The sequence below is a fragment of the Bombyx mori genome, chromosome 5 (genome assembly GCF_030269925.1).
Source record: "Bombyx mori chromosome 5, ASM3026992v2".
NCBI lineage: Eukaryota > Metazoa > Arthropoda > Insecta > Lepidoptera > Bombycidae > Bombyx > Bombyx mori.
The window spans coordinates 10,230,819-10,256,908 of NC_085111.1; the positions used below are offsets into that span (position 1 = coordinate 10,230,819).

The 26,090-nt window shown below is 35.8% G+C and overlaps 1 protein-coding gene across 7 annotated transcripts in view; it reads left to right on the top strand.

Annotated features, from left to right (window-relative positions):
- The window catches only part of LOC101744715 (band 4.1-like protein 4), a 49,879-nt gene that overhangs the window by 21,609 nt on the left and 2,180 nt on the right, over positions 1-26,090 (top strand). For 2 of the 7 annotated variants that reach the window (XM_012693727.4, XM_021350680.3), the window contains exons 3-20: positions 1,806-1,910; positions 3,140-3,261; positions 6,320-6,417; positions 16,412-16,532; positions 17,360-17,447; positions 17,522-17,674; positions 18,664-18,818; positions 20,760-20,860; positions 21,489-21,567; positions 22,024-22,221; positions 22,679-22,828; positions 22,996-23,071; positions 23,160-23,245; positions 23,343-23,525; positions 23,680-23,820; positions 23,904-24,143; positions 24,666-24,915; positions 25,586-25,767. In XM_012693727.4, the coding sequence (XP_012549181.1) occupies positions 1,806-1,910; positions 3,140-3,261; positions 6,320-6,417; positions 16,412-16,532; positions 17,360-17,447; positions 17,522-17,674; positions 18,664-18,818; positions 20,760-20,860; positions 21,489-21,567; positions 22,024-22,221; positions 22,679-22,828; positions 22,996-23,071; positions 23,160-23,245; positions 23,343-23,525; positions 23,680-23,820; positions 23,904-24,143; positions 24,666-24,915; positions 25,586-25,767 (2,528 nt within the window). The remainder of the gene's footprint in view (positions 1-1,805; positions 1,911-3,139; positions 3,262-6,319; positions 6,418-16,411; positions 16,533-17,359; positions 17,448-17,521; positions 17,675-18,663; positions 18,819-20,759; positions 20,861-21,488; positions 21,568-22,023; positions 22,222-22,678; positions 22,829-22,995; positions 23,072-23,159; positions 23,246-23,342; positions 23,526-23,679; positions 23,821-23,903; positions 24,144-24,665; positions 24,916-25,585; positions 25,768-26,090) is intronic. The other 5 variants (XM_021350683.3, XM_012693728.4, XM_021350685.3 and 2 more) reach the window with 5 other exon arrangements.

Below are 26,090 nucleotides of genomic sequence, written 5' to 3' on the forward strand. Positions count from 1 at the left end.
TTTGCAAAAATTACAAGAATGTTGGTCATTCTTTAAATGAAAATTGCTACTGAATATGACAATAAGGTTTGAGCGCTGCATCAGCCCGCAGCGGGGATCGCGTGTTCGGCCATTGCCAATAATATCGCATACGTCCCGAGTACCGTCAGACTTTGAAATCGTTTGTTATTTTTCGAGCTTCATATACGCTACTGGAAGCAAACGCGCTCTGTTATTAAATCATTTATTATTCAGACCAACGAACTGTTTCGCAATTTTCCCACAGGCCGTCGTGGATCCTGCAAGCAAATACAAGTTGCCCCAAAGTAAACCGTATTTAGCTTTGTTTCAAACGCACGTTGTGTTTGTAATTACATAGAACTCAGTGCTGAATAGTTCGTTGTTTGGTTCATTATCGGAGATGCATATTAAGATTGTGTTCGCCAAATCCTATTGGCTTACAATATCGGATACTATTCTTATGGCTAGATCATGGTTTTGTGCGAAATAACTTAAAAGGATTCTCAATTAATGTAATTTTCATACTACCGTAAATTTTATTACGGCTACAAGCTGATTAATTAACCACAAGTGACACAGTTAGGTACTATTAAATTTGGTAAGAGCTTTTCGGTTGAATACTCCGAGATATATTAAATTAGTATATAACGTAACAATATACAATGAAAAATATTTAATAAACTGATTAACTTTAATTAGAATAGTATCAATAATGGTGACATATACTTTACGCTGGAAAATCTATTGAAAGAATTAATATTCAGTGAAGTTATCCGCCTGATGAAAACAGTAAGTAATGAGCAATCAGATTGTAACTGCCGTTTTCAAAACGATATATTTATCCGTCCAAAAAAAATTATCAATTCTTTAATTTCTCAAAAGCAACTTTAATTAGAGCTATTGGATAAAAAATGTAAATTAGAGACAACACGAATCACAGTCACGCCTCACTATACGAGAGACGGTTACCACACGGAGAAGTCGCACGCGAACTTCAAGCTTCTTTCTCGACCGTGAGACCAGGCCGACCCCTGCAATTATGTTGCCAATACAAAATCACTATTGACTACTGGTGTTACCGGCCCATCGCGTGCATGTTTCCCTAATTGCAGAATCTGAATATCGGGATGTGGTAATTTTTAACTCCAAAGGAATTGATTCAGGAAACAATGGCCATGAAATTATATGCTATATTTATAACAGTGCTACTTAATGCTTTTGTGTAGGTTTTATGGTGATCTACATACTTTAACAACTAGGTTAATTTTATTCTATTAACTGTTGCTTTATAGTATTTTCCTTGGTTTTCGCCGTTACGGTCAATCTCGCCTTTTTTCCCCTTCTCCTAGAAACCTCAAGGGCTTATACTTTTAGCTTCACCAAACATGAAGGCCAGCTCACGGGGCTAAACCTAAGAGACTTTGCTAATATCTGTCCTAGCAAGAAGAGCAGGGCTTCGCTAAATCTACCACCGGATTGGAATCGCCACCTACTGACAAGATTCAGTGAGGACATTAACCAGCGCTTGGAATGCTTTAAGTCACTGAGAGTGGATCAGGAGAATCCCAAATAATGTGTTAATCTCGAGGTTTCTATTGTCGTTATAAGATTTAAAACGTTTCAAATTCTGTATATTTTAAATAATAATTTTATTTAAATAATTAAAATAATATACATATTTCAAATGTTTTTATGGTCACGGTCGCCTGGGAGAAAATGCGAGATCAAACGGTAAAAGTAATTTTAAATTATGTTGTTTTATATGTTAAAGAAACTATTTAATAAAATGTTTTATTTTATTGTAGGATAATAACACCGGACAAGGCTTGCTTGATGTTGTCTTCAAACACTTGGATTTATTGGAAACAGCTTATTTTGGTCTTCGGTACCTCGATCAAGAAAATCAAACTGTAAGTTCAATATATTTTATTATTCGCACTATGTAACTATGACACAAAACACATATTTCTCACACTATATTTCAGTCATCTAATATGTTATAAATATTTCTCTACATATAAAGAAATATTTTTTATAACAATTTACAATCTAAGAATACCGTAGTCTCCGCAAGTCATTTTATTCACTTCAATTAAAACTGTACAGCTATTTTTGGTATTTTAAATACGGTCATATCAACAAAATAGGTACGCAATTGTATCAATGTCATTATATCTAAACTAAGTATTATGTCATTTTATGTGAGACTTCAACTTTAGAAAAAAACATGTGTGCATTCACACGCAGCAAAAGTTTAACCTTCAGAAGAATTCTATCTCATACTTTCGCTGGCTAATAAGGCCTATGGATGCGTACGTTTCTCTGTTTTAGAGTCGTTTTTTTTCTTTTCAACAAGCTTCAAATCACTACGGTACTAAAGAAGTTTTAGCAACATTTTATAACTTCAATTACATATAGTAGTTAACTAGATTACCGGTCGACGGTACGCACTCACAACCAAATGTACCGTAAAAAAAGATTTTTAAGCACCTCGTTTATCAAGCAGTTGATAATCCTGAATATTATTCCACGTTGTTCGGGGTCGATTCCAGGCCAGAGTAATCTTGATAAATATATATCCAGTGTCTGGACGTACTAGTTCTTTTATATGTATATGTTCTATTTATTATGTATTTGTACTATCTATAAGACAGGAGAAAATCTAAGTTTGGTAGTCGTCAAAGGAGCAACTATGAAATAAAATTGCTTAAAAATGCTTTGATATGACACCAACAAATAACAGTCACATGATTTACCAAGAATTCATCTCAGAAAGTCTAATTACTCATTTCATCCAGTCGTACATCAGATATTAACCGACATGAACCGACACTCGATTTAACAGATGATCATATAATGGGCTTCATAGAATCATTAATTGTTCAGAGACAAGCTTCTGTCGGCTTCTGTTAATCGCCCCACTGAAATTATTACTTGGCTAAAGCAGTAGATTAGATAGACATTAAAATTTGTTTGTTGTAGGCTTGGTGATTTAAAGCCAAATTGAGAATCTATTAATAAAGTGTATGTAGTATCTTTATTTTTAATCTGGCTTTGATTTGTAAAAGCGTTGTAAATATCTTGGTGTATTTTTTTAGTTTAATCAAAAAGAAGATAAACATTCCCATATTTTCTACAGCACTGGTTAGATTCCGGGAAAAGACTTCGTCGGCAGCTACGAGGGTCAGACACCCATACATTTTATTTCGGCGTTAAGTTCTACGCAGCCGATCCTTGCAAGCTACTGGAAGAAATCACTCGGTAAATATTGTCACATTATTTTTACGCCAACATAATCATTATGTTTAGTTGATAATAAAGGTTGGCCCAAAAAATTTCAATTAATCGGGTTTAACCCGCAATTTCGTGCATTTTTCGTTAACAGCCTTAAATGTATTTGGTTGAAAAAATCAAAATTTATTTTAAGCTATAAATGAATTCCCGTTACATGATAACACTTACGTATACATTATTACCGTTAAGATTAAACGGCACACTTGTGCGATGTTTATAAACATTATTACAACATTGACCGACACTACCGTTCAACTGAACACTCATACACGTTGGAATGTTATGAAATTTGTTATTATAATGGCTTCCAGTAAACCACCAACTGGATGTGAAAATCTAATTAATGGTTGCACATTAACAAATTGTACGCACCGATGTATGTATACCAAAGTGGATTTCCATCAAAGAGCGTCGCGTGCGTTATGTGTGCACGTGTTAACTGCCAACGCGAGATCAACGGTTTCATAACATCATTCGTATCACAGAATTATAATGTTGCTTTAGAATGAAACGGGTCGAGAAGGGAAGTGATAATAAAACACATCTGTATTTGTATGAAACGCGTCTACTCAACGTCTTACCGGTTTTCACGACAGACCTATATTTTCTAGTCCTATCACTGACACTCCTACATATCTAGTTTCTTGCTCTCCATACACGTACGCCATATTTGATTTAAATATTAATGTGTATGAGCATTTCTAAATTGCTATGATACTTACCTTTATCTTAAAGTGTATTTAAGAATTAAGAGATAAAAAGGTATTTAAAGAAAATATTAATTAAAAAGGTTGCTGTGGCAAAATGAAATGATTAGTCATCCGAGCTTGTCAACCCTTCGAAACCACCAAAGTTCGCGTACATTACACAGTATATAGTCGTGATGAGTAGGTACTTCGGGAAACCACAATCCAAAACAATTCAAAATGGTGCCAACTCAAACTATAATCGTTACCCTAGAGTAGACCCGACATATGAACATCAGCTTTATTAAATTCTCACACATAACGAGATAGGGGACAGATACGGCACACATCTTATGTGATTACACGACTACTATCCATGCTATTAAGTATGTACTTCGTGATGATGACATATTCGATACATTGATGACATAATCATAGATGGAATCCAATTATTTATTTTTAAAAAATCTGCGTTATGTTCATATTCAGAAAGGTCTACGGCTTAGATCGCCTAATTTAATATTGCGACGCACTGGTTTTTATTGAGGAAACCGACAAATTCACAATCTATTAAAAGTCGTGAATTCAAAATAATGAGTGTTTAAGTAAAAAAGGAGAAGTGTAGTGCTCTTCCAAGCTCGTAAACTCGCGTAGCCCTGATGAAATGAATAAATAGAGACTACGTGCACCGCTAAACTGTCATTGCCGTAATAAAAGCAGCCGCCGGGTTTTATTCTGCGGGCAGTTTTTAATTGGACACCTTTTGCACGATAGGATTTTAAAATTTCCATTCACGTCGGAGACGGGACGCCGCTAATTTTTCATTTTTTGGACACATAATTCTGGTTCTGAGTCCGAAATGGTGTCGTGAAAATCGTGTTAAAACTTTTACACACTCTCTCTCTCTCTCTCCTTTGAAGTTTACGACAATGGCAGCGATTGAAGTATTTTAAGTAGATTTTTTTTTAATTACTATGTAAAATATTTTACTGGTGCGTGTTTGGTCTTATGTAGATTAATGTGTTTTCTGGCTCCGTATTAAAAATAAGGGTCTTTCTTAATTGTATACGGTTTGTTACTCGTAAATTAAATTGAAACCAGTACTCAATTGTTTTAATGGTGTTTATAAGTGTTGTTATTCAACTTTATTGCTGGTATTAAATTGTTTGTGAGGGATATGTAAGTGCTACACGAAAATGCTATTGGGTAGATTTTTGGTGAAAATTGTCGTAGATGTAAAATGAAAATGTGTTGTTTTGTTGTTTTGTTTTGTTTTCGGCTTTGACAAGTTAGTTAGTTAGTGTTATCTTCATTTTAGGGACTAGACGAACAAATTTACACTAAGCAAATAAGCACTTACCCGAACCTTCCAATCATATCTTTCCATATTTTTAATTCCCTCGGATGAATGAGTTCTAGGCCCACCTGGTATTAAGTGCTTACCAAGACCATCATAAAACGAATACCGTCACCTAGCTTGAGACATGAGGTCTTAGTTTTAATTGTATGGTATAACGTTTGTAAAGTTTATAAGGGTTGACTCTTCGAATCGAAACGCATACCGTTTCTCGGGAGAAATGGGCAAGATGGCGGTACATACCCATGCGTGCTTACAAGACGCTCATCCGCCAGTAATTATGCAAATTACACTTTTCGCGGGCATGATTCTTACTACACGCTGTTTGTTATTCTTTTATCGTGAAAGTCGTCGTGAATATGTGTTACGTATTTATAAAATTTTATTGGACAACTTGTCACCCGCCTGGGAAATTTGAACACCGTCATAGTCGCATATTGCTCGATACGAGTAACTACTCCGAGCTCTTTATTCGTTAGGCTATCATAATCTTTAAAATCTTCTCTTTATCCTTCCAATTTTAGTACATGCACAGTACAAGCTAATTCCTACGAAGCTTAAGTAGTACATTTATAAATTAAAGTGACATATAAATTACCTCTAAAGGCTCTAAACCATTTCCCTTATTACACGACACAACATTTCAATTGTTTTTAACAGTTTAAATTTCAGATTACAATTTACAAGATCGATAACTTTTGTATGATGCAATTATTTTAAGCTCTCGCGTTAATCTAAATTATACACGCTATTATTTAACGGGTTTTTACTACAATTTCCACATGCTATGAATGACCGATATTTCGGCGCTGTTACAAATCCCATAATCACGGGTAGCCCGATCATGGCGTAAAAACCCGTTCAATCATAGTGCGTATTTTACATGATAGTTTTAAGTCAGTGTTTGATCTTTGCTTGTATTGTGTCGAGTACAGTTTGAGATAGTTATAAAGTATGCGCTAATGATATTCGATCTACGCAGGTATCAGTTATTCTTGCAGCTGAAGCAAGACGTTCTGCGTGGTCGGTTGCCCGTAAATTTCGACCTAGCCGCCGAGCTCTCCGCATATGTTCTTCAATGTAAGTAGTTATCTTTCTAGTACTTATCTAGTACTTATCTTTCATAAACAAATTCGTACTTATCTTTTATAAATAATTAGTTAATGTTTTTGTGGTATATGAGTTCACGGCCGACTTGATGTTTAACGGCTACAGCAGTAGATAGATACGACATGAATACCGTCATCTATCTTGAGATATTATGTCTCCTTTCAGCTCGAAATTTACACAACATTCCCTAAAATAATAAGTTTTAAACATAAAATTAAAGGGACGAAAAGATGAAGTTACGTAGCAAAAATGAGGTGTGGAAGCTAATACTATGAACGCATGATTGGAAATTAATCGATAGCTCGAGAGGTTAAAGTGCGTGATTCAGGCACTACAATATACGATAGCTACTACTACTAACTATTAGGTATTATACTACACCCCAAATGTATTCCCGAAAATTATTTGTCTAAAGTTATGATATGCACACAATGAAATAACACATAAATCTACAGTTTTTTAGTTAGTTATAACCACCTCACAAATTAAAAACTATATATGATTTAGTGACAATTTATTAATAAACTTTTTCCCAACATTTTTATTAGTTAGTTTTACAATTATACCATTTGATTAGAATGGTCAAGGTTAATGTACTTTTTCATTTAATCAGTATTACCGCAAACATAAACTACGGGCTAAAAGTTGCAATTCCATTAGTTGGCTATGGTAAGGCCTTAATTGGATGGATGCCGAAGTTGTAGTGTGTTTGTAAACAAGAGCGACACGAATTAGTTTCTCATTGCGGTTAGTACGTGTGGCACCGGTGACAACTGCATCCCGTGTTTCTCTAGCAGATTTGCCTGAGGCATATTGTCATTGATTAATACATCTTGCAAATCAATATGAAATTTAGCGACAACTAGATGAATCACTGATTTTTCGGATATTTTTTTATGTGTATTGATCGGTGAAGGGGCTCACAGCTCATCTGATGTTTACTGCTTTCCGAAGCCAATTGAGATGTCTACTATCGCTGTCTACTTTGAGACTTGAGATTTGTACTGCTTATCACTTGGTCCACCCTAAAAACCGGAAGGCTTACATTTGCATAATCGTATAGATTTTAATGTAAATACGAAAGGGAAGTTACACATAGCTGTCAAAAATATCTGTTCAAAGATACACAGAATACTTAAACTGTTCAGTAATTTTTTTATTGTAAATGAAGAACGAAATAAAAGTACATCTTGATTTAAATTTTGGAATTGAATCTGATCTTTGTACGTTAAGACATTTCAATTTCAAAAATAACACTTATAAATATAAAAATAAATGATAGATCTTAAAAGCTATATTGACTTTAACAAACGTGGATACAAAATCTAATACTCGACTGTTTTAAAATGTAAAAAATCAAATTTATTTCGGTTTTACCGGTTTATGGGTCAAACGAAAAAATTCGCAACAAAATTGGTATTTCGGTCGACTCTCACGCGCATTTGACAATCAATATTCTGTTCAAATTTACGCAAAACCGGATAATTTAAAGCCAACGCTTCACGGATAGAATCCACAATGATATGGATTTTTTTTAAATCTAGTTGGTCGATACCGCCAGCATATTTCATTGCATTTTTTAACATTGTAATACACTATTTATCTGTTTCAACATTGATAATTATCCCGACATAGAGGGTTAAAGTCTGATCTTTACTTTACAAAAATCTCTTGTATGCGGGTTTGTGTGTAGGTTAGGGCGTGGGTAGGAAGGTTGTGTGTAAGTAGGTTTTGTGTAATAGTTTTTTGATGGAGAACTTTTCAGTGAAAATTTTCAAAAAAATTCAGGTTATCCTAAAAATGAACGCTCGCCCTAGTATCGATAATATATTAGTAGGTTCTAATTTAATTTAGTATTTGCATACATATTAATTACGTATTACGTACATATTAATTATATAGTATTATAATTTCTAATACTACATTCAAAACGTGGGAACCATGGATTTCAAAAGCTATACCTCTAATTTCAAGTTCTATATTATAATATGTTTTTAAGCCATACATCACTTATGCATATAACCCAGAAAATAACTATACTTCTATCCCAAGCCGACCCTTATTATGAGTACCATAACATTACGGATAGTCATTTACCAAATGGTTTTGTGTTCCGCATAGAAACACAAGCGTATAAATAACACTCACTATATAATTATACCAATAATCCACGAATTTTAAATCTCAATTGAAACAGACTGTAAAATACAAGTACATATAAAATTCGAATAGGAGTAGTCTAACTCGATCGACTGTTTCGAAAATTTCGCTGATATTTTCAGAAATAGTGTCGGGACGAACACAATTCCGTTTTACTGTAATAGTTAGTGCTATTCTCCTCTCAGTTTCTAAAGCTCCCAACGCTGCTGAAGTCTAGAGATATCTCGCCGCAAATGCTCTAACATTATCGAGCAAACTCCGCTACTTTAGATGTTTGTAAACCAAGTTATTTATTAAATGCATTAATTTTTTTCCTATATTTACCTGTCCAATTTCACTGTGCCGTTTTTGTCAACATCATGAGATAATTAAAGTCGTCCTTACCTTTGAAGACTTACATAATTAATAACCTACTCGCCCAGGCTGGTATTCGCGTCTATATTTATAATTGACGTCCTAATTAACGTTTGAAACCTTCTTTGATGTTTTAATTACATAGTTCATTCTTGGGAATATTTACAATAATTATATATATTTTTTATACATCTTTATATCATTTGTAGACGGATGTAGGTATTTATGTACCTAACATTATATATTAAGTACTTTATTCTTATTCTGAACAAACAATTCATGATTCATCATATTTAAATAAAAAACCTAGTTGAGTATTTCTTCAAAATAGACTGTTAAATCAATACATTATTCAAAAAGTAAACGAGCTATCAGCAGGCGAGCATCATTTCCATCTAATCTTGTCTTACATCACGGACCCGGTAACCCCAGGGAGATACGAAGAGCGAAAATCCTTGATAATGGCTTTGAAAAAAAAAAAGCACTTGGAAAACTATATCAAAACAGTGCATAACATGTACATAAATCTCTTTATAATAAGTAACAATAGTAAATAAAGACGACAAAAAAATTGGAGCAGAATGTTTTTTTTTCTTAGATGTGTTAAGTGTAGTAGTTATTAAAAAAAATTACCTACCAATAAGATCGAGTCACATTTTCCACACTGTTTATCTTATCTAATAGACAGCGAACTTTTTCATCTATCACATTTATTTTAAATGAAGTTCCTGTTATCGTTACATTCATTGCTCTAAAACGTTACGATAAATCAAGTTTTTTAAGTTTGGCCCAACAAAATAGCGCTCAACTTCAGAACAGACTTCGAACTTCAAAGAGACGTCAAACATCTTTTTGAAGTTGACCTCATTTCATTTGTGTGTACTTTATATCGCAGTTGCATTATGGGAGAAATGCTATTAGATAACTTGTCCTATGCAACAAGTGAACGAGCTTGAGTAACTTGACTAAAATTAATCAAGAAGATAGACGATCGTGTAGGATCTAGGCACCGTGCCAAATGAGATGTGACCACTAGAGAATAGGCCAACCCGCCTACAAGCTCATAACGCCTTTATATCAATCAATAATGTAAGTTTTGCAACAACAAGTTTGTGTTGTTTTTTTTTTCATCTAGATAAAGTGACGGCTTTGTCGAAAGTTTGAAGGCTTAGGGGTGTTGTTGGAAAAGGATTCAGGCGTGAAACAACTTTTTAGTTTTTAGGCCAAATCGATACAAATAAAGTACCCACTGTTACATTTTTTTGTCGTGTGCGTAATGTATATATAATGTGTGCTTTGTCGAGAATTGATATTACTTGCCGTTTCTAAATGTGGTAGCCATGTGTGAGTCGAGTGTTTGTGCCATTTGTCTAATGTCTAAGCTTCGACACATTACGGAGGGGCTAGACGTTCCTGTTTGCTAAATGATCGATGCTATCTTCACGGATCACTCACATGTACTAACAAGAAACAGAACTGGGACGTCTGATTTATACCTTTCAAACGAAAGAAGCCTTTGATCTCTAAAAACAAATCTGAGATAATTTGTTTACATTATACTTTCAAAACATATGTCCGTACTAAAAAAAACTTCATCAGTTTTCTCAGTGTTTTCGAAAAGTAAATTTCACGAAAAATACAATAAAAAAATGTATTTTAATTTGATACCTAAATAATGTAATATCTTGCTGTAACAGCATTTAATATTTTGTTTCTTAATAAAGCGCCAAAAATAAACCAAGAAATTATCAAAAGAACAAAGAAAAAACTTAATTTCTCTCAACGACTTCGAATTCCGTTACCCTATATCTGCTTACTTTTGAACAAAATTTCAAAGAGCCCCTGAACTGTTACAAGGGAGTTTAAAAATAATCTGATTTATGGCCGCCTCTAGCTACTTGGTCAGAAATTAAACGACAGACATAAAATACAGTTAAACAAAAATAAATGAGTCGTTTGTTTCTAATAGGCGAACTTGGGCGAGCGAATGATAGAAAATTTTAACTTAAAGTGGAACAGTTGTATGAAAGTATCACACGTACGTACATAAATATACTGCTGAAATTACTTAGACTAAATAATAATATACATTAGACTATATTTAGAGATGTATTTTATAATGCTCCATTTTAAAACAGATAAAATAGAAAGCAGCAATTATGTGTAACTGAAAATAAATGTGACTATTTTTAGACAAACGCGGTGCGTCGTGCGACTAATCTCTAATTTCGGATTACACTTATCTTTGACTTTTTTAAATTGATTAATTTTTTGGATGAGCTCACGGCCTTACTGGTGCTTAGTGGTTGGTTAATGGAGCTCATAAACATTAACAACGTAACGTAACGTCAGTTCCAAGTCTCAGTTTTACAGTAAAACGGCGACCTCAACTATCAAACCCAAAGCTAATTACTGATTCATGCCAGAAATAGGCAGAATGCTGGTGTCTACCCGTGCGGACTCACAAAACGCTCTAATAACAATAATTACGCAAATTATATTTTTTGCGGGTTTCATATTATTACACGATGTTACTCCTTCACTGTCGCAGTAGTTTGTGCGAACACTTGTTAAGTACATATTTCATTAGAAAAATTGGTACCTGCTTGCGAAATTCGAACAGAGGCACCGTCGCATCACTAGATACGAGTTTTTTTTTTATTGCCCTTTTAGGCAGACGAGCGTACGGCCTGCGACTGATGGTGAGTGGTTATCGTCGCCCATGGACTTCAGCAATGCCAGGGGCAGAGCCAAGCCGCTGCCTACCGTTGATCCGTGCATCCTTATCCTTTAAGCCACGACAAGTCCGACTCCTAATAGGTACTTTTTATTTATGAAGAACATCATGGTAGCAATTAGACTCTCATTTAACCGATACGTATTCCTTTACAATCGCAATTAATTTGAAGCATGCGTAGGTTCAGGTCCTAACCAAACACACGTAATGTAACGACACAGACACAGTTTGCCGTAAATAAACTTTATTATAATATTTCGTAACCTGAAAAAGCATTTGTTCATATAATGGACCGTTTAATAATAAAATAATTTTAATGCTTTCCTTTTTAACAAAATAATAATTAATTTTATTTTATAAAATATGTTAGGGCACAATTGTAAATAATGTTTTTATTGTACAGTAATCGTTCCGATTGTTATTTTATCTGCAGACCTAAATTTTAATCATACGTAATTACTCTATGTTTTTTTTGCTGCTTCAACTACTGCGTTTTTAATTCTGCCTCAATGAAATATGCGATCGGCCATTAACAAGAAATGAATCGAACACTCTCGCCGATCTAAATATTTTGGGCTTTGAAAAATTCACTAGTGAACAGAGCCGACTGTAATTTCTCATCCTATATACATAATATTTTTTGCAGTCGGAAATCGTAACATCTGGCTCGCTTGCGAGAACATACACAAAGAAACTCGGACGTTTGTATGTTACGTTCACGCTAGCACGGCGAGCGGGATGTGTCGTTAGATATCATTTTCTTGAACATTTCGAAAATGCCTACGCCTAAGAGAGCAATCTAAATCTTTTACTAAACCACATTCATTTTAATGTACTAGTGAAATATATAACAACGGAAGAAACTATACAAGAACTAGAATATAAATATTAGTCATCCGTGACCGCGAGTCTATATATTAATACGTGAAGCAAAAACTTTGTATCCCTTTTTACGAATATTGCGCGGATGGAGGAGTATGAAATTTCTCACACTTATAGAGAATATAGAGAAGAAGTGCACAATGCTAATATATTTTTTAAATAATGCATAAATAAAAGATACATTAAATCAATAAAGAAAACATTACACACACACTACATACCATGTATTTGACGCTCACACGCATGCATACTACTTATTGTCAAACTTTTGTTCTTAACGTCTGTTGTCAAATTGAGAATGGATTAAATATTGTTTGTCTTTGTTAATATTTTTTATAGTGTAGTCTTGGCGAAATTTGTGATTATAGAAGTATAAAATACACAACAATCATAACAGGTTACAAACTTACAATTCCAATTAATTCTAATCGAATTTCGACTCCTGCGGGACCTCTAGTACTGTTAATTATTTGGACGAATGGAAATTATAAAATGAAAATAATAAGACCGTCATGAGACCTTAAAAAATATTTAATTTTAAGCGCTAAGTTAAAAGTAAAAAATAATTATAGGTAATATTAGATCTGCTATTTAGTATGTTTATAAAGAAAATAAATTTTGTTAAGTAATTATGTTATTATGCCTGTCATGCCCCGAAGCAATCATCCGTTCTTCTTTGTAAGGTGGGATAGTTGTACAATTAAGACTTCGACCACATGTCTGAAGGTAGATGATGGTATTCACATTGTGATGTCTATGGGCTTCAGCAACCATTTTACACCAGATACACTTTCAGCTCATTCACACGTCCAAAAAAAAAGTAATTAGAAGAAACATTAAAAACATAACGAGTACTGAGGTCTTAACACATGAAACACCGAATAAAATCCTCTTTATCAATTCTCTGTTTTTTTTTTTTAATAATTAATCTACCTAGTCAGGTCATAAATTCTGTCACATGTTTAATGTAAAATAATTGAAACAAGTTTATTCATCATGTAACCATTCATATACCAAAATGAACTTAACAAAACATAGATTCTTATGACACTAAAGTTTATTCAAAATGACCTCCGTGATTTTGAATACAGGCCTTCAATCTGCGCGGCCAGTCGTCTATCGCAGCACGAACGAGGTCCATGTCAATATCGGCGGCTGCCTTAATCAAGGATGTCTTGAGTGACTCCAAATTGGGATGAGGCTTTGAGCACGCCTTTTCCTCCAAGTGTTGCCATATCTTGTAATCTAATGGATTCAAATCTGGACTGGAGGAGGGCCAGTCTTCGTGCCGGATGAAGTCGATTTCACGAGCCGCCAGCCAGTCTTGTGTGCTCTTCGCTCTATGAGCTGGCGCCGAATCTTGTTGGAATACCCAGTGCCTGTTATTGAACATGGTATGAGAAACAGGTTCCACAAGGTTCGTCAGGACTGTATTTTGATACACAACTAGATTCGTTTTTACGCCTTTCTCACAAAAATGTACCTCTGTTAAGCCCCAATAAGAACCTCCCAACCATACCATGAGCGAGGATGGAAAATGACCTCGTTGGACACGCGGAATACGGTTGCTCGCTTCTTCACTACTGTGTGCGTACACCTTATCATTTTGTTTGTTGTAGCTCTCTTCTACGGTAAAAATTTTTTCATCCGAAAAAAGAATTTCCCGATATTTTTTTCCCGCATACCGCTTCAACAAAGCGCGGCATCTCTTCAGTCTCAGGTCCATTAGACGAGCATTCAAACGATATCCTGTTTTTCTTCGATATGCCCGAAGCCCTAAGTCTTTATTTAATATCCTTTTCACCGTGGTTCTGCTTAACCCCATCTGAAGGGCCAACAGTTTCTGCTTACGTTTGGGATTTCTTTGAATTCGCGCCTTCACAGCTTTTATCACTGCTGGAGTCCTAACAGACCGAGGGCGACCACTTCTTGACCTGTCATCTACACTAGAGTCTTCATTGTATCGTTTGATGGTACGATAAACGAATCTTTTGGTTATATTCAAATTTTTCAGTATGTTAAAAATTTGAATTGGCGCGTAACCGCAACGATGCAACGCAATAACTGCAACACGGTCTTCTTTAAGCGTCCACTCCATATTTAAAAATGAGTAAAATTCTAAAAGTATACATTTTTTATTTTCATGAATAATTCGAAATTCAAATTCAAAAAACTTTTTTGTGGCCAGCATTCTAAAAGAAAAGTTTTTACTGTGTGACAATACTTATGACCTGACTAGGTATATTATAATACGTGAAGCAAAAACTTTGTATCCCTTTTTACGCAAAATTGGCTGGACGTGGAGTATGACATTTTCCCCACTTACATATTTAGTCTGGCCATAAATACTGTTACAATTAAAAATAAAAATAAATCTATTGCAAATAACGTTTATTACTTTTACAGTGTGTTAGTTTAATACATAAATATAAAACAATTTAAAGTATGAAAAGCTTATTCGAAGTGGTCTCCATTGGCTGCAATACAGTCCTTTAAACGTTGAGGCCAGTTATCAATAGAAACACGCACTCTTTCCATGGGAAAATTTTTCACTGCCAATCGTACGGATTTTTTTAGGGACTCCAAATTATCATGGCGTTTAGAGCAAGCCGTACTCTCTAAAACTGACCATAAATCATAATCCAGCGGATTAAGATCGGGACTAGACGACGGCCAGTCTTCAGCTCTGATGAAGTCCGAAACGTTCCTTTCCAACCAAGACTGCGTAGACCGAGCTTTATGACCTGGTGCCGAGTCTTGCTGGAAGGACCATTCTTGATTATTGAACATGGCTTCACTACCTTCTCAAGAATGGTATCATGATACACTTGTGCCGATGTTTTGATACCTTTTTCACAAAAGTATGGCTCAGTCACTCCTTCATAGCTAATACCCCACCAAACCATCACTGAAGTCGGATGTTGCCCACGTTGCACTCTGTCGACTTATTGGGAAGCTTCCTTAGAACTTTGAGCATAAATACGGTCGTTTTGTTTGTTAAAATGTTACTCAATTGTAAAAAATTTCTCATCCGTAAACAAAATTTTTCTATGACCTCCCTTTGCGTACCGCTTCAGTAGTTGTTTCGATTTTACCACCCTATTCTCTTTTAAATTATCAGTTAAGAAATGACCAGTACGTCTCTTATAGGCTGGAAGTCCTAAGTCATATTTTAAAATACGCAACATGGTTCTAGGTGCTATCTTCATCTCCCAAGATAAAATCTTTTGCTTTCGGGCCATACCTACCTTGTGTTATGCAATCACACAATATCGCAAAATATTGTATAATGTATTGGCGCCAAGCAATCATATAAAAATGACAGATTCCAAATTCAAATGCAATATTTTGTTTATTTTTAATTGTAACAGTATTTATGGCCAGACTAAGTAGAATATAGAGAAGAAGTGCAGAATGCTAATATTTTTTAAAAATTATGCATTAAAAATACATTAAATCAATAAAGAAAACATTACACACATAGCCCTGTGTTTGACACAACACATAAGTATAAATATACTCTTTGTAAATTGCTAATTGTATAATTAACTTTAAACGTAAACTTTTGTTATAATTTAAAGTCTGTGGTCAATTTGAGAATAGATTGAATACTGTTTGTCTTTAATAATATCTGTCTAAAGTGTAGTCTTGATGAAATCTGTGATTATAGAAGTATACTACTAGTCTTTGAAAATAGAACCAATAAGAATGTTCAAAATTATAATTTCAATTAATTATAGTCGAATTTCGACTACTGCGGGACAACTAGTATAAGTAATAATGCAAATAGCCATAATATTATGTCAAGTAGTAAACAAGTATTATTTTCAGCGGAGTTGGGTGACTACGACCCGAGGCGTCACGCGCCCGGCTACGTGTCGGAGTTTAGACTCCTCGCACACCAAGCACCAGAACTGGAGACACGAGCTGCCGAGATACATCGCACTCTCGCGTGAGTTTACGAGCGCACCTTGTTTTATGGCCCCGCTTTTATTCCTTTTTACAAGGGTTTATCTTTGCTCTGGTATCAACAAAAATATGGACTTTATGCGATAATATATTTCGGTCGGTAATTCTGGTGGTTATTTGGCTGGTTCGTAAAGTTTTGTTATATCGTAAAATTTGTGAAAATTTTCCGCAAATGCAGTTGAAATTAACTTCCAGGCTTGAGTCCAGGATGATATTAAGCTTTTAGCTTAGGTGCCATCTCACATTAGAGGTTAAGGGTGTTTTAATTTTGGAAAATCATGTGCGCACCTGTAACTCTATACTGTAGTTGATTGTTTTTCTAAACATTACAATTTCCAAAATCAAATTGCAATGGGTACGTATATTTTAAAACCGCTTTGTAGACTGTGAACAAAGTGGGCTATTATAGAAGTTAGTCACGTTTTTAAGTAGTACTACTGCACAAAACGACTTGGAGCGAATTAAGATTTCAAAATGAGCAGTTTCACACGGAAAGCTCCACCGTCCGCCAGGAAATTAAACTTCGTCGCCTTTCTCGCCTAATTAAATGAATTTTTAAGTGAGCAAAGATGCAGTCTATGGCCGCAGGCGCTTCACAAAGCCGCAATTACATGCAAATTATGTGTACCTAGGCACTTAACACAAAGTGAGCCGAGGCTTAGTCTCGCCTCGGGGCGACATTGGAATTATTCATTGTTGTTTAGCCTTTTGTAGTTCTTCCAGTGTAATACGTTCCATTAATTAACGCTACAATTGACTCTACACCGTCAACTTTTTAACTGAGAATGCTTAATTAATATTTTGTTACAGAGGTATTTCGCCGGCGCAGGCAGAATTAAGTTACTTAGATAAGGTGAAATGGCTCGATATGTACGGTGTGGATTTGCACCCCGTCTTAGTAAGTTATCAAACGTACAAATTACAAAATTTATTACCTTGTACATATTATTGTAAAACGATTTATTTTGACAGGGCGAAGACAGCGTAGAATATTTCCTAGGACTGGCGCCGAGCGGTCTACTACTTTTAAGAGGCAAGCACACGGTCGCCAATTATTACTGGCCTCGAGTTTCGAAACTTTATTACAAAGGACGATACTTCATGCTTCGCGTAGCGGATAAAAACGTAAGTCGCCCACTCCAAAGCGAAAACTATTAAAGCAGGAAAACGCCACAAATAAATAAACATGAAAACACTTGACCCGGTTCGGATCGTTTCGTGCGATAGTGGGCGCGGCTGAATAGTGCTGTAAGATGGAGTCCACCTTATGCCGTTTCCTTGAAAGACATTCGCGGGCAGGCAATTACAGATAAGTCGCGTCGTGTACAGTAAGCGCAATATTTACAGCGCGCGGCTGTCACGGGAGCCGCCCCACCTCGAGCCTTCGCTGGGGAGCTGCCTTCCTTTTTTACTTATTCACCAGGCTTTAACGTAAAAAATATGTTAATATCCTTTTGCGAAACTATTTGATTTCCTAGATTTTATCTTCAGATAGTAAAACATTCTGTGAATGTATTATATTTACATAATGGCAATAACATAAGGGCTTAGATAAAATTATGTGTTTGTCTGAGCGTAATGAACATTAAGCAACCTTTTAAATGTGTTTAAGTTTTGAGTTGAAAGTGAATACATAAAAATGTCTATGAATACCATTTCAATCAATTATAATTAGTCAACAGAATGTACAAAATGGGTATGTAATATTGTATAATATCCATTGTTGAGAAATTGTTGATAGATATTATTCTTCCTCATGTTTGTGTGAATTTGAAATCGTAGCAATCAAGTTCAACATTAAAGTTTTTGAACTAAACCAATATTCGTTAAAATTACAGCTGTCAATTTAAAAATTTAAAATATAAAACAAATAAACAAATCGACAATACATCGACAAACAATAATGAAAGATTATATAAATACAAGGAATAATAATAAATAATTTGCGTAGTAATATCCGTAAGCTGAAGATTCAATATTCGCACTCGTGAACGAATATTTTTTTGAACTAAAATTGAAAGTTCACTACTGCTCGCAATATGACATTTTACAATGTCATATTAAAAATCAAAAACAACAAATTTTTAAATTTTTTTAAAATATCTTCTATATAGAATGAGACGTCAACGTATGGGTTTGAGTCTCCTACAAGATCGGCGTGTCGACATCTGTGGCGCTGCTGCTCCGATCACCACACCTTCTTCAGATTACAGCAATCATCACCTGCTTCAGCTGAGATGCTCGCGTTGGGTTCTAGGTTTAGAACTAGGTATGTAAAGTCCTCAGCCAGCAACTTCGCTATGTATCTGACTGCTACCAAATTTGTGCGACGGTAACCACCACCCATCACCCATATGTGTGTCATATGATGAAGCAGTGGTAAATGGAAGCATTCCCGATCCTGTGGACAGAATGGAAAGCAGTCGACGTCGCCCAAAACACGTCATTTCGGATCCTCCCGATCCACTAACGGTGCTTTTAGGTACCTCAAGCACCGGTTATCGTTCTCGTCGAACCCGTCGCTTGCGACGAAGGGCTCGACGAGTAAATGAACCCACAGACAGAGCCCACTGAGTTTCTCGACGGATCTTCTCAGTGGGTCGCGTTTCCGATCCGGTGGTAGATTCTGCCAAGCACGGCTCTTGTTAGGGTTCGTGTTAGCAACGTAGTTAGCAAGGTTTGAGCCCCGTGACCGTGTGGTCTACTACTACTAGTTAAGGTTACGTTGAAATAGCCTCTCAAGGCTCTCAGCTTAGGTAGGAAAAAAAAAACAAAAAACATGGAAGAAAAATTCAATAAGAGTCAATTTTAAACATGTTTGAATCGCGCACGTGTTCTATCGCTATCACGTATGCCTCTCAGTTTGTCGTCCTGATATTGGACACAAAATAATTGTTTTTACTATCTCAAAATTCATATTATTAAGTGAGTAGATAAACATCTGGAGCATAAAAAATCGATTTATTTTTTGCAGAAATCATAATAATAAAGATATGTGTGTGTTTTTATTGGCGTTTCCATCTAGGACGATATTGAATCTCTATTATTATAATAAGTTTGTATTAAATATGGGCGCATAGATACAGTACAGTTAATATATAGGTGTGTGATTTTAATTTTTTTCTCTGAAAGTCATGTTAACAAACCTGAAATAGGTAGGTATCCCTGAACAGAGTTGATTTCAATATGATAATATAATACCGCTAGAGCAGTCTTTTTTTAATATTATACTAAATTGTGGATAAGAGATGTTTATTTCCAATAATTTGGTACAGCCTAAAGTTGATTTGGTCATCTTAGCTGGTATTTTTGAGTTTAAATTCTAGTAATGGCACCGAGAATCAGTTCGTTTAAAATTTAATCACTCATGAAATTAATCAAAAAGCTCGTGGCCCACCTACTATTAAGCGGCTAGCGGATTTAAAAACAACTTTAATGACTTAATGCTGCAGTTCTTTAACACGTGTGTTCCTTGTAACAAATGCAAGATAATTACGGATCTTCAATCCGAAAACTATTTTATGTGTTTTTTTGAGCTCTGGATGAGTACGCGGATTCATTGCCCTTGATGTTAGATTATTATCATGGCACATAGCTCTAAATCGGACGGCATGACTACTTTACACCAGAATTACAGAATACATTTAAACCAGATTTACACCAGAATACATTTAATACAGGCCCATAAGAGGTATTTTTACCTTTCTTTTACCACATGTATAATATAATTTACTGTAAGCTATTTTTATTTTTATACTCTCCTTCTTTCGTTATCAATGTCGTCGTAATCACGTGTTGGGTAACACGTGGTGCATTTACTGGAGAAAATTGGTTGCTCTTTGAGGTTTTTAACCAGAGCATAGTCGCAATACTCGACGTGAATTAACCAGCCGTCACAAATTTTAAGCTACGGATAGTAGAAACATTTGTTTTTTTTTTATTGCTTAGCTGGGTGGACGAACTCACAGCCCACCTGGTGTTAAGTGGTTACTGGAGCCATGGACATCTATAACGTAAATGCGCCAACCACTTTGAGACATAAGTTCTAAGGTCTCAATGTAGTTACAACGGCCTCCCCACCCTTCAAACCGAAACGCATTACTGCTTCACGGCAGAAATAGGCGGGGCGGTGGTACCTACCCGCGTGGACTCACAAGAGGTCCTACCACCAGTTATTTTTACTTTTCTTGTAAATGTTTGTGTCCTTCAGTGCTCGCGGGACACGCCCTCGTCCGCCACCCGCATTCACGCGGACGCCATCACGACGAAACGCGCGCCCCTCATACGCTTCGAACTCATCTCTAATTGACGGTAGTACAACTACAATTAATTACTGACCAAAAAAAACGTTCTTCCTATTCGTACACTCTTGACAGAGCGGTCGTGGTCATGCATCAGTCGGATCCTGCGATACCGATGCTCTCGCGATGCGACGCCATGTGGCACGATGTTTCGCAAAGTGAGAGCAATCATTTATGTTGGAGTGAGGATGAAAAAAAACCTACAAATAGTTATTTTAGACGTTACCATAGCATTTAATCTACAGAGTTCAGGGCGCATTCTCATGCCCATACTTTGATGCAGACTTTTTGTTATTTGGAACTGACAATAACAACATAATTGCAAGACGACCATAAATTTCATTGCAATTTTTTTGTCATAAAATTTTTGATCGTATACATTGTCCGTATCTCTTTTTGAGATCTAGTGATGTGACCTCAAAATATTATAGACCTCAAACCTAACATATTTTAGTTAACTTTTAAAGATTTTTCGTTAAACATCAATATTAAAATTCAAATATATTCTTATATCGAACACAGATTCAATTCAGCTGATCCAAAACCAGAATAGATATAATTTAATTTTTTTGCTGTATTTGAATGTTAATTAAAAGCATGCTACAACTCTAAATATATTAAATCTTGGTATATTGCAGTGCCAAAGTTAGAAGATTTGAGATTGAAAGACTGCCCACCGGAAATTAAACAACCTACCTCAGTACATCGTCCCAGTTCGTAAGTTATGGCTTAGAATATACCAACCCAATGTACCTACCGATCTTCGTTCAAACAGAAAGTTCTTAAACATTTTGGTATTTACTCGATCTTCACTGAAACTTGATTGAAATTCCATTAAATGATATTACTTTCAGATTTATTATCTAAATCGAAAATTTCGCTTATAACTTTGTACTCTTGATTATGATGAAAAGTCAATCAATAAAATACAATTAATTATTTCAAGAACTAAGTACAGTTTTAGTAATCGTTTTAGAGTCGTCGTACTTACTCGAACTGCTTTTAAGGTTAAACCTCACGTTTTTTATTGTTATTTTACAATCATCGAAATAGTTTTTTTAAAATACAATGAGAATAAAAACGCGGAATTAAACCATAAAAGTATATTTATGAGTTACATTATAGATATTGAGTTACATTACAATTATGAGTATTATTTTTGGTTCGATTTAGTATAAGTGGTGAGGTGCCAGCGATAGGGTGTGAGGTCCCAGTAGCAGCGGGCGGTTCGCCTCGCTCGACGCGTTCAGCGCCGGCTCGCCGTGGCCTCTACTCCGCGTCACCGGCAGCGACGCGCCCGCCCCCCGCTCCGCGACATCGCTCCGCTTCTGTCGATTCGCAAAGCTCTAACGATTCTAGATCCAATCGAAAGTTAGTAAATACTTTATAATAAACCAGCTGACCCGGCAGACTTCGTAGTGTCTCAATCGATAAATAAAAGACCTAAACGGAATCCCTCCGACGGGAGACACGTCAAAGGAAAAACAAATTTTTTATTTTTATTTAATTCCGAGCATTTTCATATTTATCTACCTTTTAAACCTTCTCTGGACTTCCACAAATAATTCAATACCAAAATTAGCCAAATCGGTCCAGCCGTTCTCGAGTTTTAGCGAGACTAACGAACAGCAATTCATTTTTATATATATAGATAAGCATTTATATATATGTATATATAAATATAAATTCAAGCTAAATTTCAACTTTTCGCCCCAAAAAAATTAGAAATGCTAACTTATAAACTCAAGGTTCGTAAAAATACAAATTTATGAGACCTTGGATTTATCTACATGTTTTTTTATTATACATATTAATTTTGTTGAAACAGACACAAACACCGGTCTCGTCGACAACAGTCTGATGCCGAGAGTGAATTGTCTCGTGGTTCAGGCCGGTCGGGGCGGCGACATCGACGCCATCGATCCCGGCATAAGCATGAGTCCGGCTCCGAAAGAGACGATTCTCAGCCTGATACCAAGTTAGTAAAACCGAAAAGTTAAATTAAACCTACATATTATACTTAAATTCAATTAATCATATTATATTAAATTTATAAAATAAATTAACTTTATAATGTAATATTATTCGCAAAACGATATTTTGCTGAATATACTGGAATCTAACAATACTTTCGAATAATTGCAGAGAATATGAGTTAGTTGACTCGGATTTGCAATGGAAAGAAGTCCTACGACAGACCACAGCAGGCAGTGGTGTCCAAGTGAGTTATAGCATCTTCATTTTTATAAAACACTAATTAAGAAAAATATGCTACTAATGTACTTTAACGAAATTTTGGTGTTTATAAGGTTGCTAGTGTTCGTCGGTCACAGATGGAACCAGAAATTGGAACACACCGTTCTTCACATAGGCACAGAAAGCATAAAAAACATAGGTACGAGATCTCTTTTAACACTTTAAAATGACTGTTTATATAACTATTTCGCCTACTAATTACTATTTATTATTTATTTACTGAACGGTTTCACCAGGTCACGTTCCAGATCTCCTAGTGAAAAAAAATGGTTGCCAAGTGAAGTGAAACAGCATTTGGAATTTTCTTTGATTGACACTACTGGCATGACGGAAGAGCAACTTAAAGAAATACCATATACTGTCGTACAGACTAGTCATGCTCGTCAAACAAAGCTACGAACCTCTTCTAAGCATCGGCAGTACGTTTTACTTAGCATTTTTATAAAATAATTTCTAAGATGCTATACGTAAATTTATTATTCTTTATTTCTTTCTTAATCTTTAAATTTAACACATATCTCTAAAATCTATATTTCTGTGAAAGTTTTTACTCAAATTATCCTAATGATGCAGGGTAGAAAACGGCTCATTGGCAAGACGAGACAAAATCTCTTCGTCTCATAAAAACACGAACGACACTCTCAATCAAGGATCTCTTCGATCCATCTCCAGTACTTTAAGCTCTCATAGGACAAGCAATGAAAAACATGGAAGGTAAGCCATTCTTAAATTCTGTTTTTTAATAAAAATAATAGTTGAAAGGAGTTATTTGTACTAAGAAGGTGATCATTTTTTAGGCGAGTATATCCAACGTTCGATGATACCGTTGGGCATACCGGAGATGATTTTTTGACAAACATTGGTTATAGAGGAAACGTTACTCCAAGCTCAAACAATAACAATCCGTATAGTCCGGTCACAAACAGTAACAGCAACAGCTCTAGCGGTGAACTGATATCAGGAAGTGCGCGTGTTTCGCATGAACATACAGATTCTGGTCTCGGTGCCGACCAAGATTACGCATATTCTTCAGAGAGGTAATAATTTTATTAAGTGTCGATATTTTACGATTAAGTATCTCAGAAAAATATGTTCCACAAACCACGTGAAATCAAAGACCGACTTTAATTTAAAAAAAAATTGCATTACAATAAAAGTTTAATTCGTTTTTTCTTCGTTATATTAATTACTAGCGACCCGACCTCGCTTCGCTTCGGAAACATTAAATTTTATTATTAATAGCTGAGTCTCGCGACGTTACCCGCGGTTATTGTCGTACCGCGAGTGACGCCGCGGGGCGATGCTAGTCTAAAAAAGTAGCCTAAGTTACTTCTTATATCATCAGCTACCTATCAGTGAAAGTCTCGCCAAAATCGGTCCAGCCGTTCCAGAGATTAGCCGGAACAAACAGACAGCCAGACAGACAAAAATTGTAAAAAATGTTATTTTGGTGTACGTATCGTATATATATTCATACGCATGTAGTAAAAAGCGGTTATTTCAATATTACAAACAGACACTCCAATTTTATTTATATGTATAGATTTGTTTCTTTAAAGCAGGTCCAGCGACAGTGCTAAGTGTGGTGCGGGCGGGTCGACAGTCCCTGTGAGTAGGCAGTGTGTTGGCGCGGGTGCTGGGACGGGAGCGGAGCCGCGGGGTTGGCGGCGGCCGCCAGCTGCACCGCGCGGGTCTGGCTCACAGCGTTCGTTGGTGTCGGTGGCGAGCGACAGCGCGGCCGCACGCCGCCCGCGCGAACTCGCACCCCGCGGCTGCCCACACGCCGCTCACGGAAGCATTTCTCTCTTCGTGAGTGGCCGCTTCGCTTCTTAACACACTTTGCATTTCGGCGACCCTTCAAATATTACTTCCTTCAATATATAAATCAAATTTGTTTTTACTACTTAGTTTTCGATAATTATATCAATCAATACAGCATTATATTTAAGTTTATGTTAAAAAATATGCGTCTTGAAAATCCAGTTGACATGGATACCTGTATATACAATTTGGTATTTATTCAATATTTTCTTTTTACATGCAATGTTTCAAACAAGGGTCGTCGAACAAAACTGCAGCTCCTGTTTTAGGGTCGCTGAAAAGCTAACCGTGTACAGGCTGCTGAACATTTATGATTTAAGACAAATAATCATATTACTCTAGATTTTTTCTGATATTAAAAAAAAGGTGTAGTAATTTTTTCAGGCTAAGTCTAATTCACTGACCATCTTCGAAGTAGAGGTCATTTCGATTCTATAGCTTTCCCTTACTGATTATATTTTGAGTTTTTATAGCTTCTTGCTAAAGGGATGGTAACACTACAATATGCTACAGTATAGTCAAAGCACACATATTGAAAAAATAATGCAGTTCTTGTACTGCTGTAGCAGATTGTTGTGCGAAAACAGTTACAACATACAACCGTGGAGTTAGTCTTGAAGGCATTGGTAGTTTAGCTATCAATTGTTGGGATACACAGAGACATGCTAGCAACAACAACATATTGGTGGGCGAGAGCGGTTCGCTGGCGCGGCGGTACGCGCGACCCTCGCGCGAATCTCGCGACCACAACGCGAACCTGCCGCGCACACACTCGCGTCCCGTCACGCGACACGACAACACTCTCGACATTATCTTAAAACCTCTCATTGAAAGCACGCAGTAAGTAACAAACACTCCGGGACTCGAACGTCTTTGTGCCGCATTGAATGGATTGTATGCTGCACGCATCATTGGTTTTGATCTCCGAAGGAGTCCGCTCTATGTTTGTGCATGTCGGTTGTGGTTGTACAGTAGCATGCGGGTAGATTGTGCTGGTAGATTAACACATTTAACTAACATTTTAACACTTGATTTCTATTGTGTTTGTGTGTTTTTTTGTGTGTTATAAAACTATCTAATTTGTGTAAATAATGATAATCTTTTTTTGTTTTATCATATTTTATAAATTTGTTTTTATTTTATTCTCTTATGTAACCAAACAA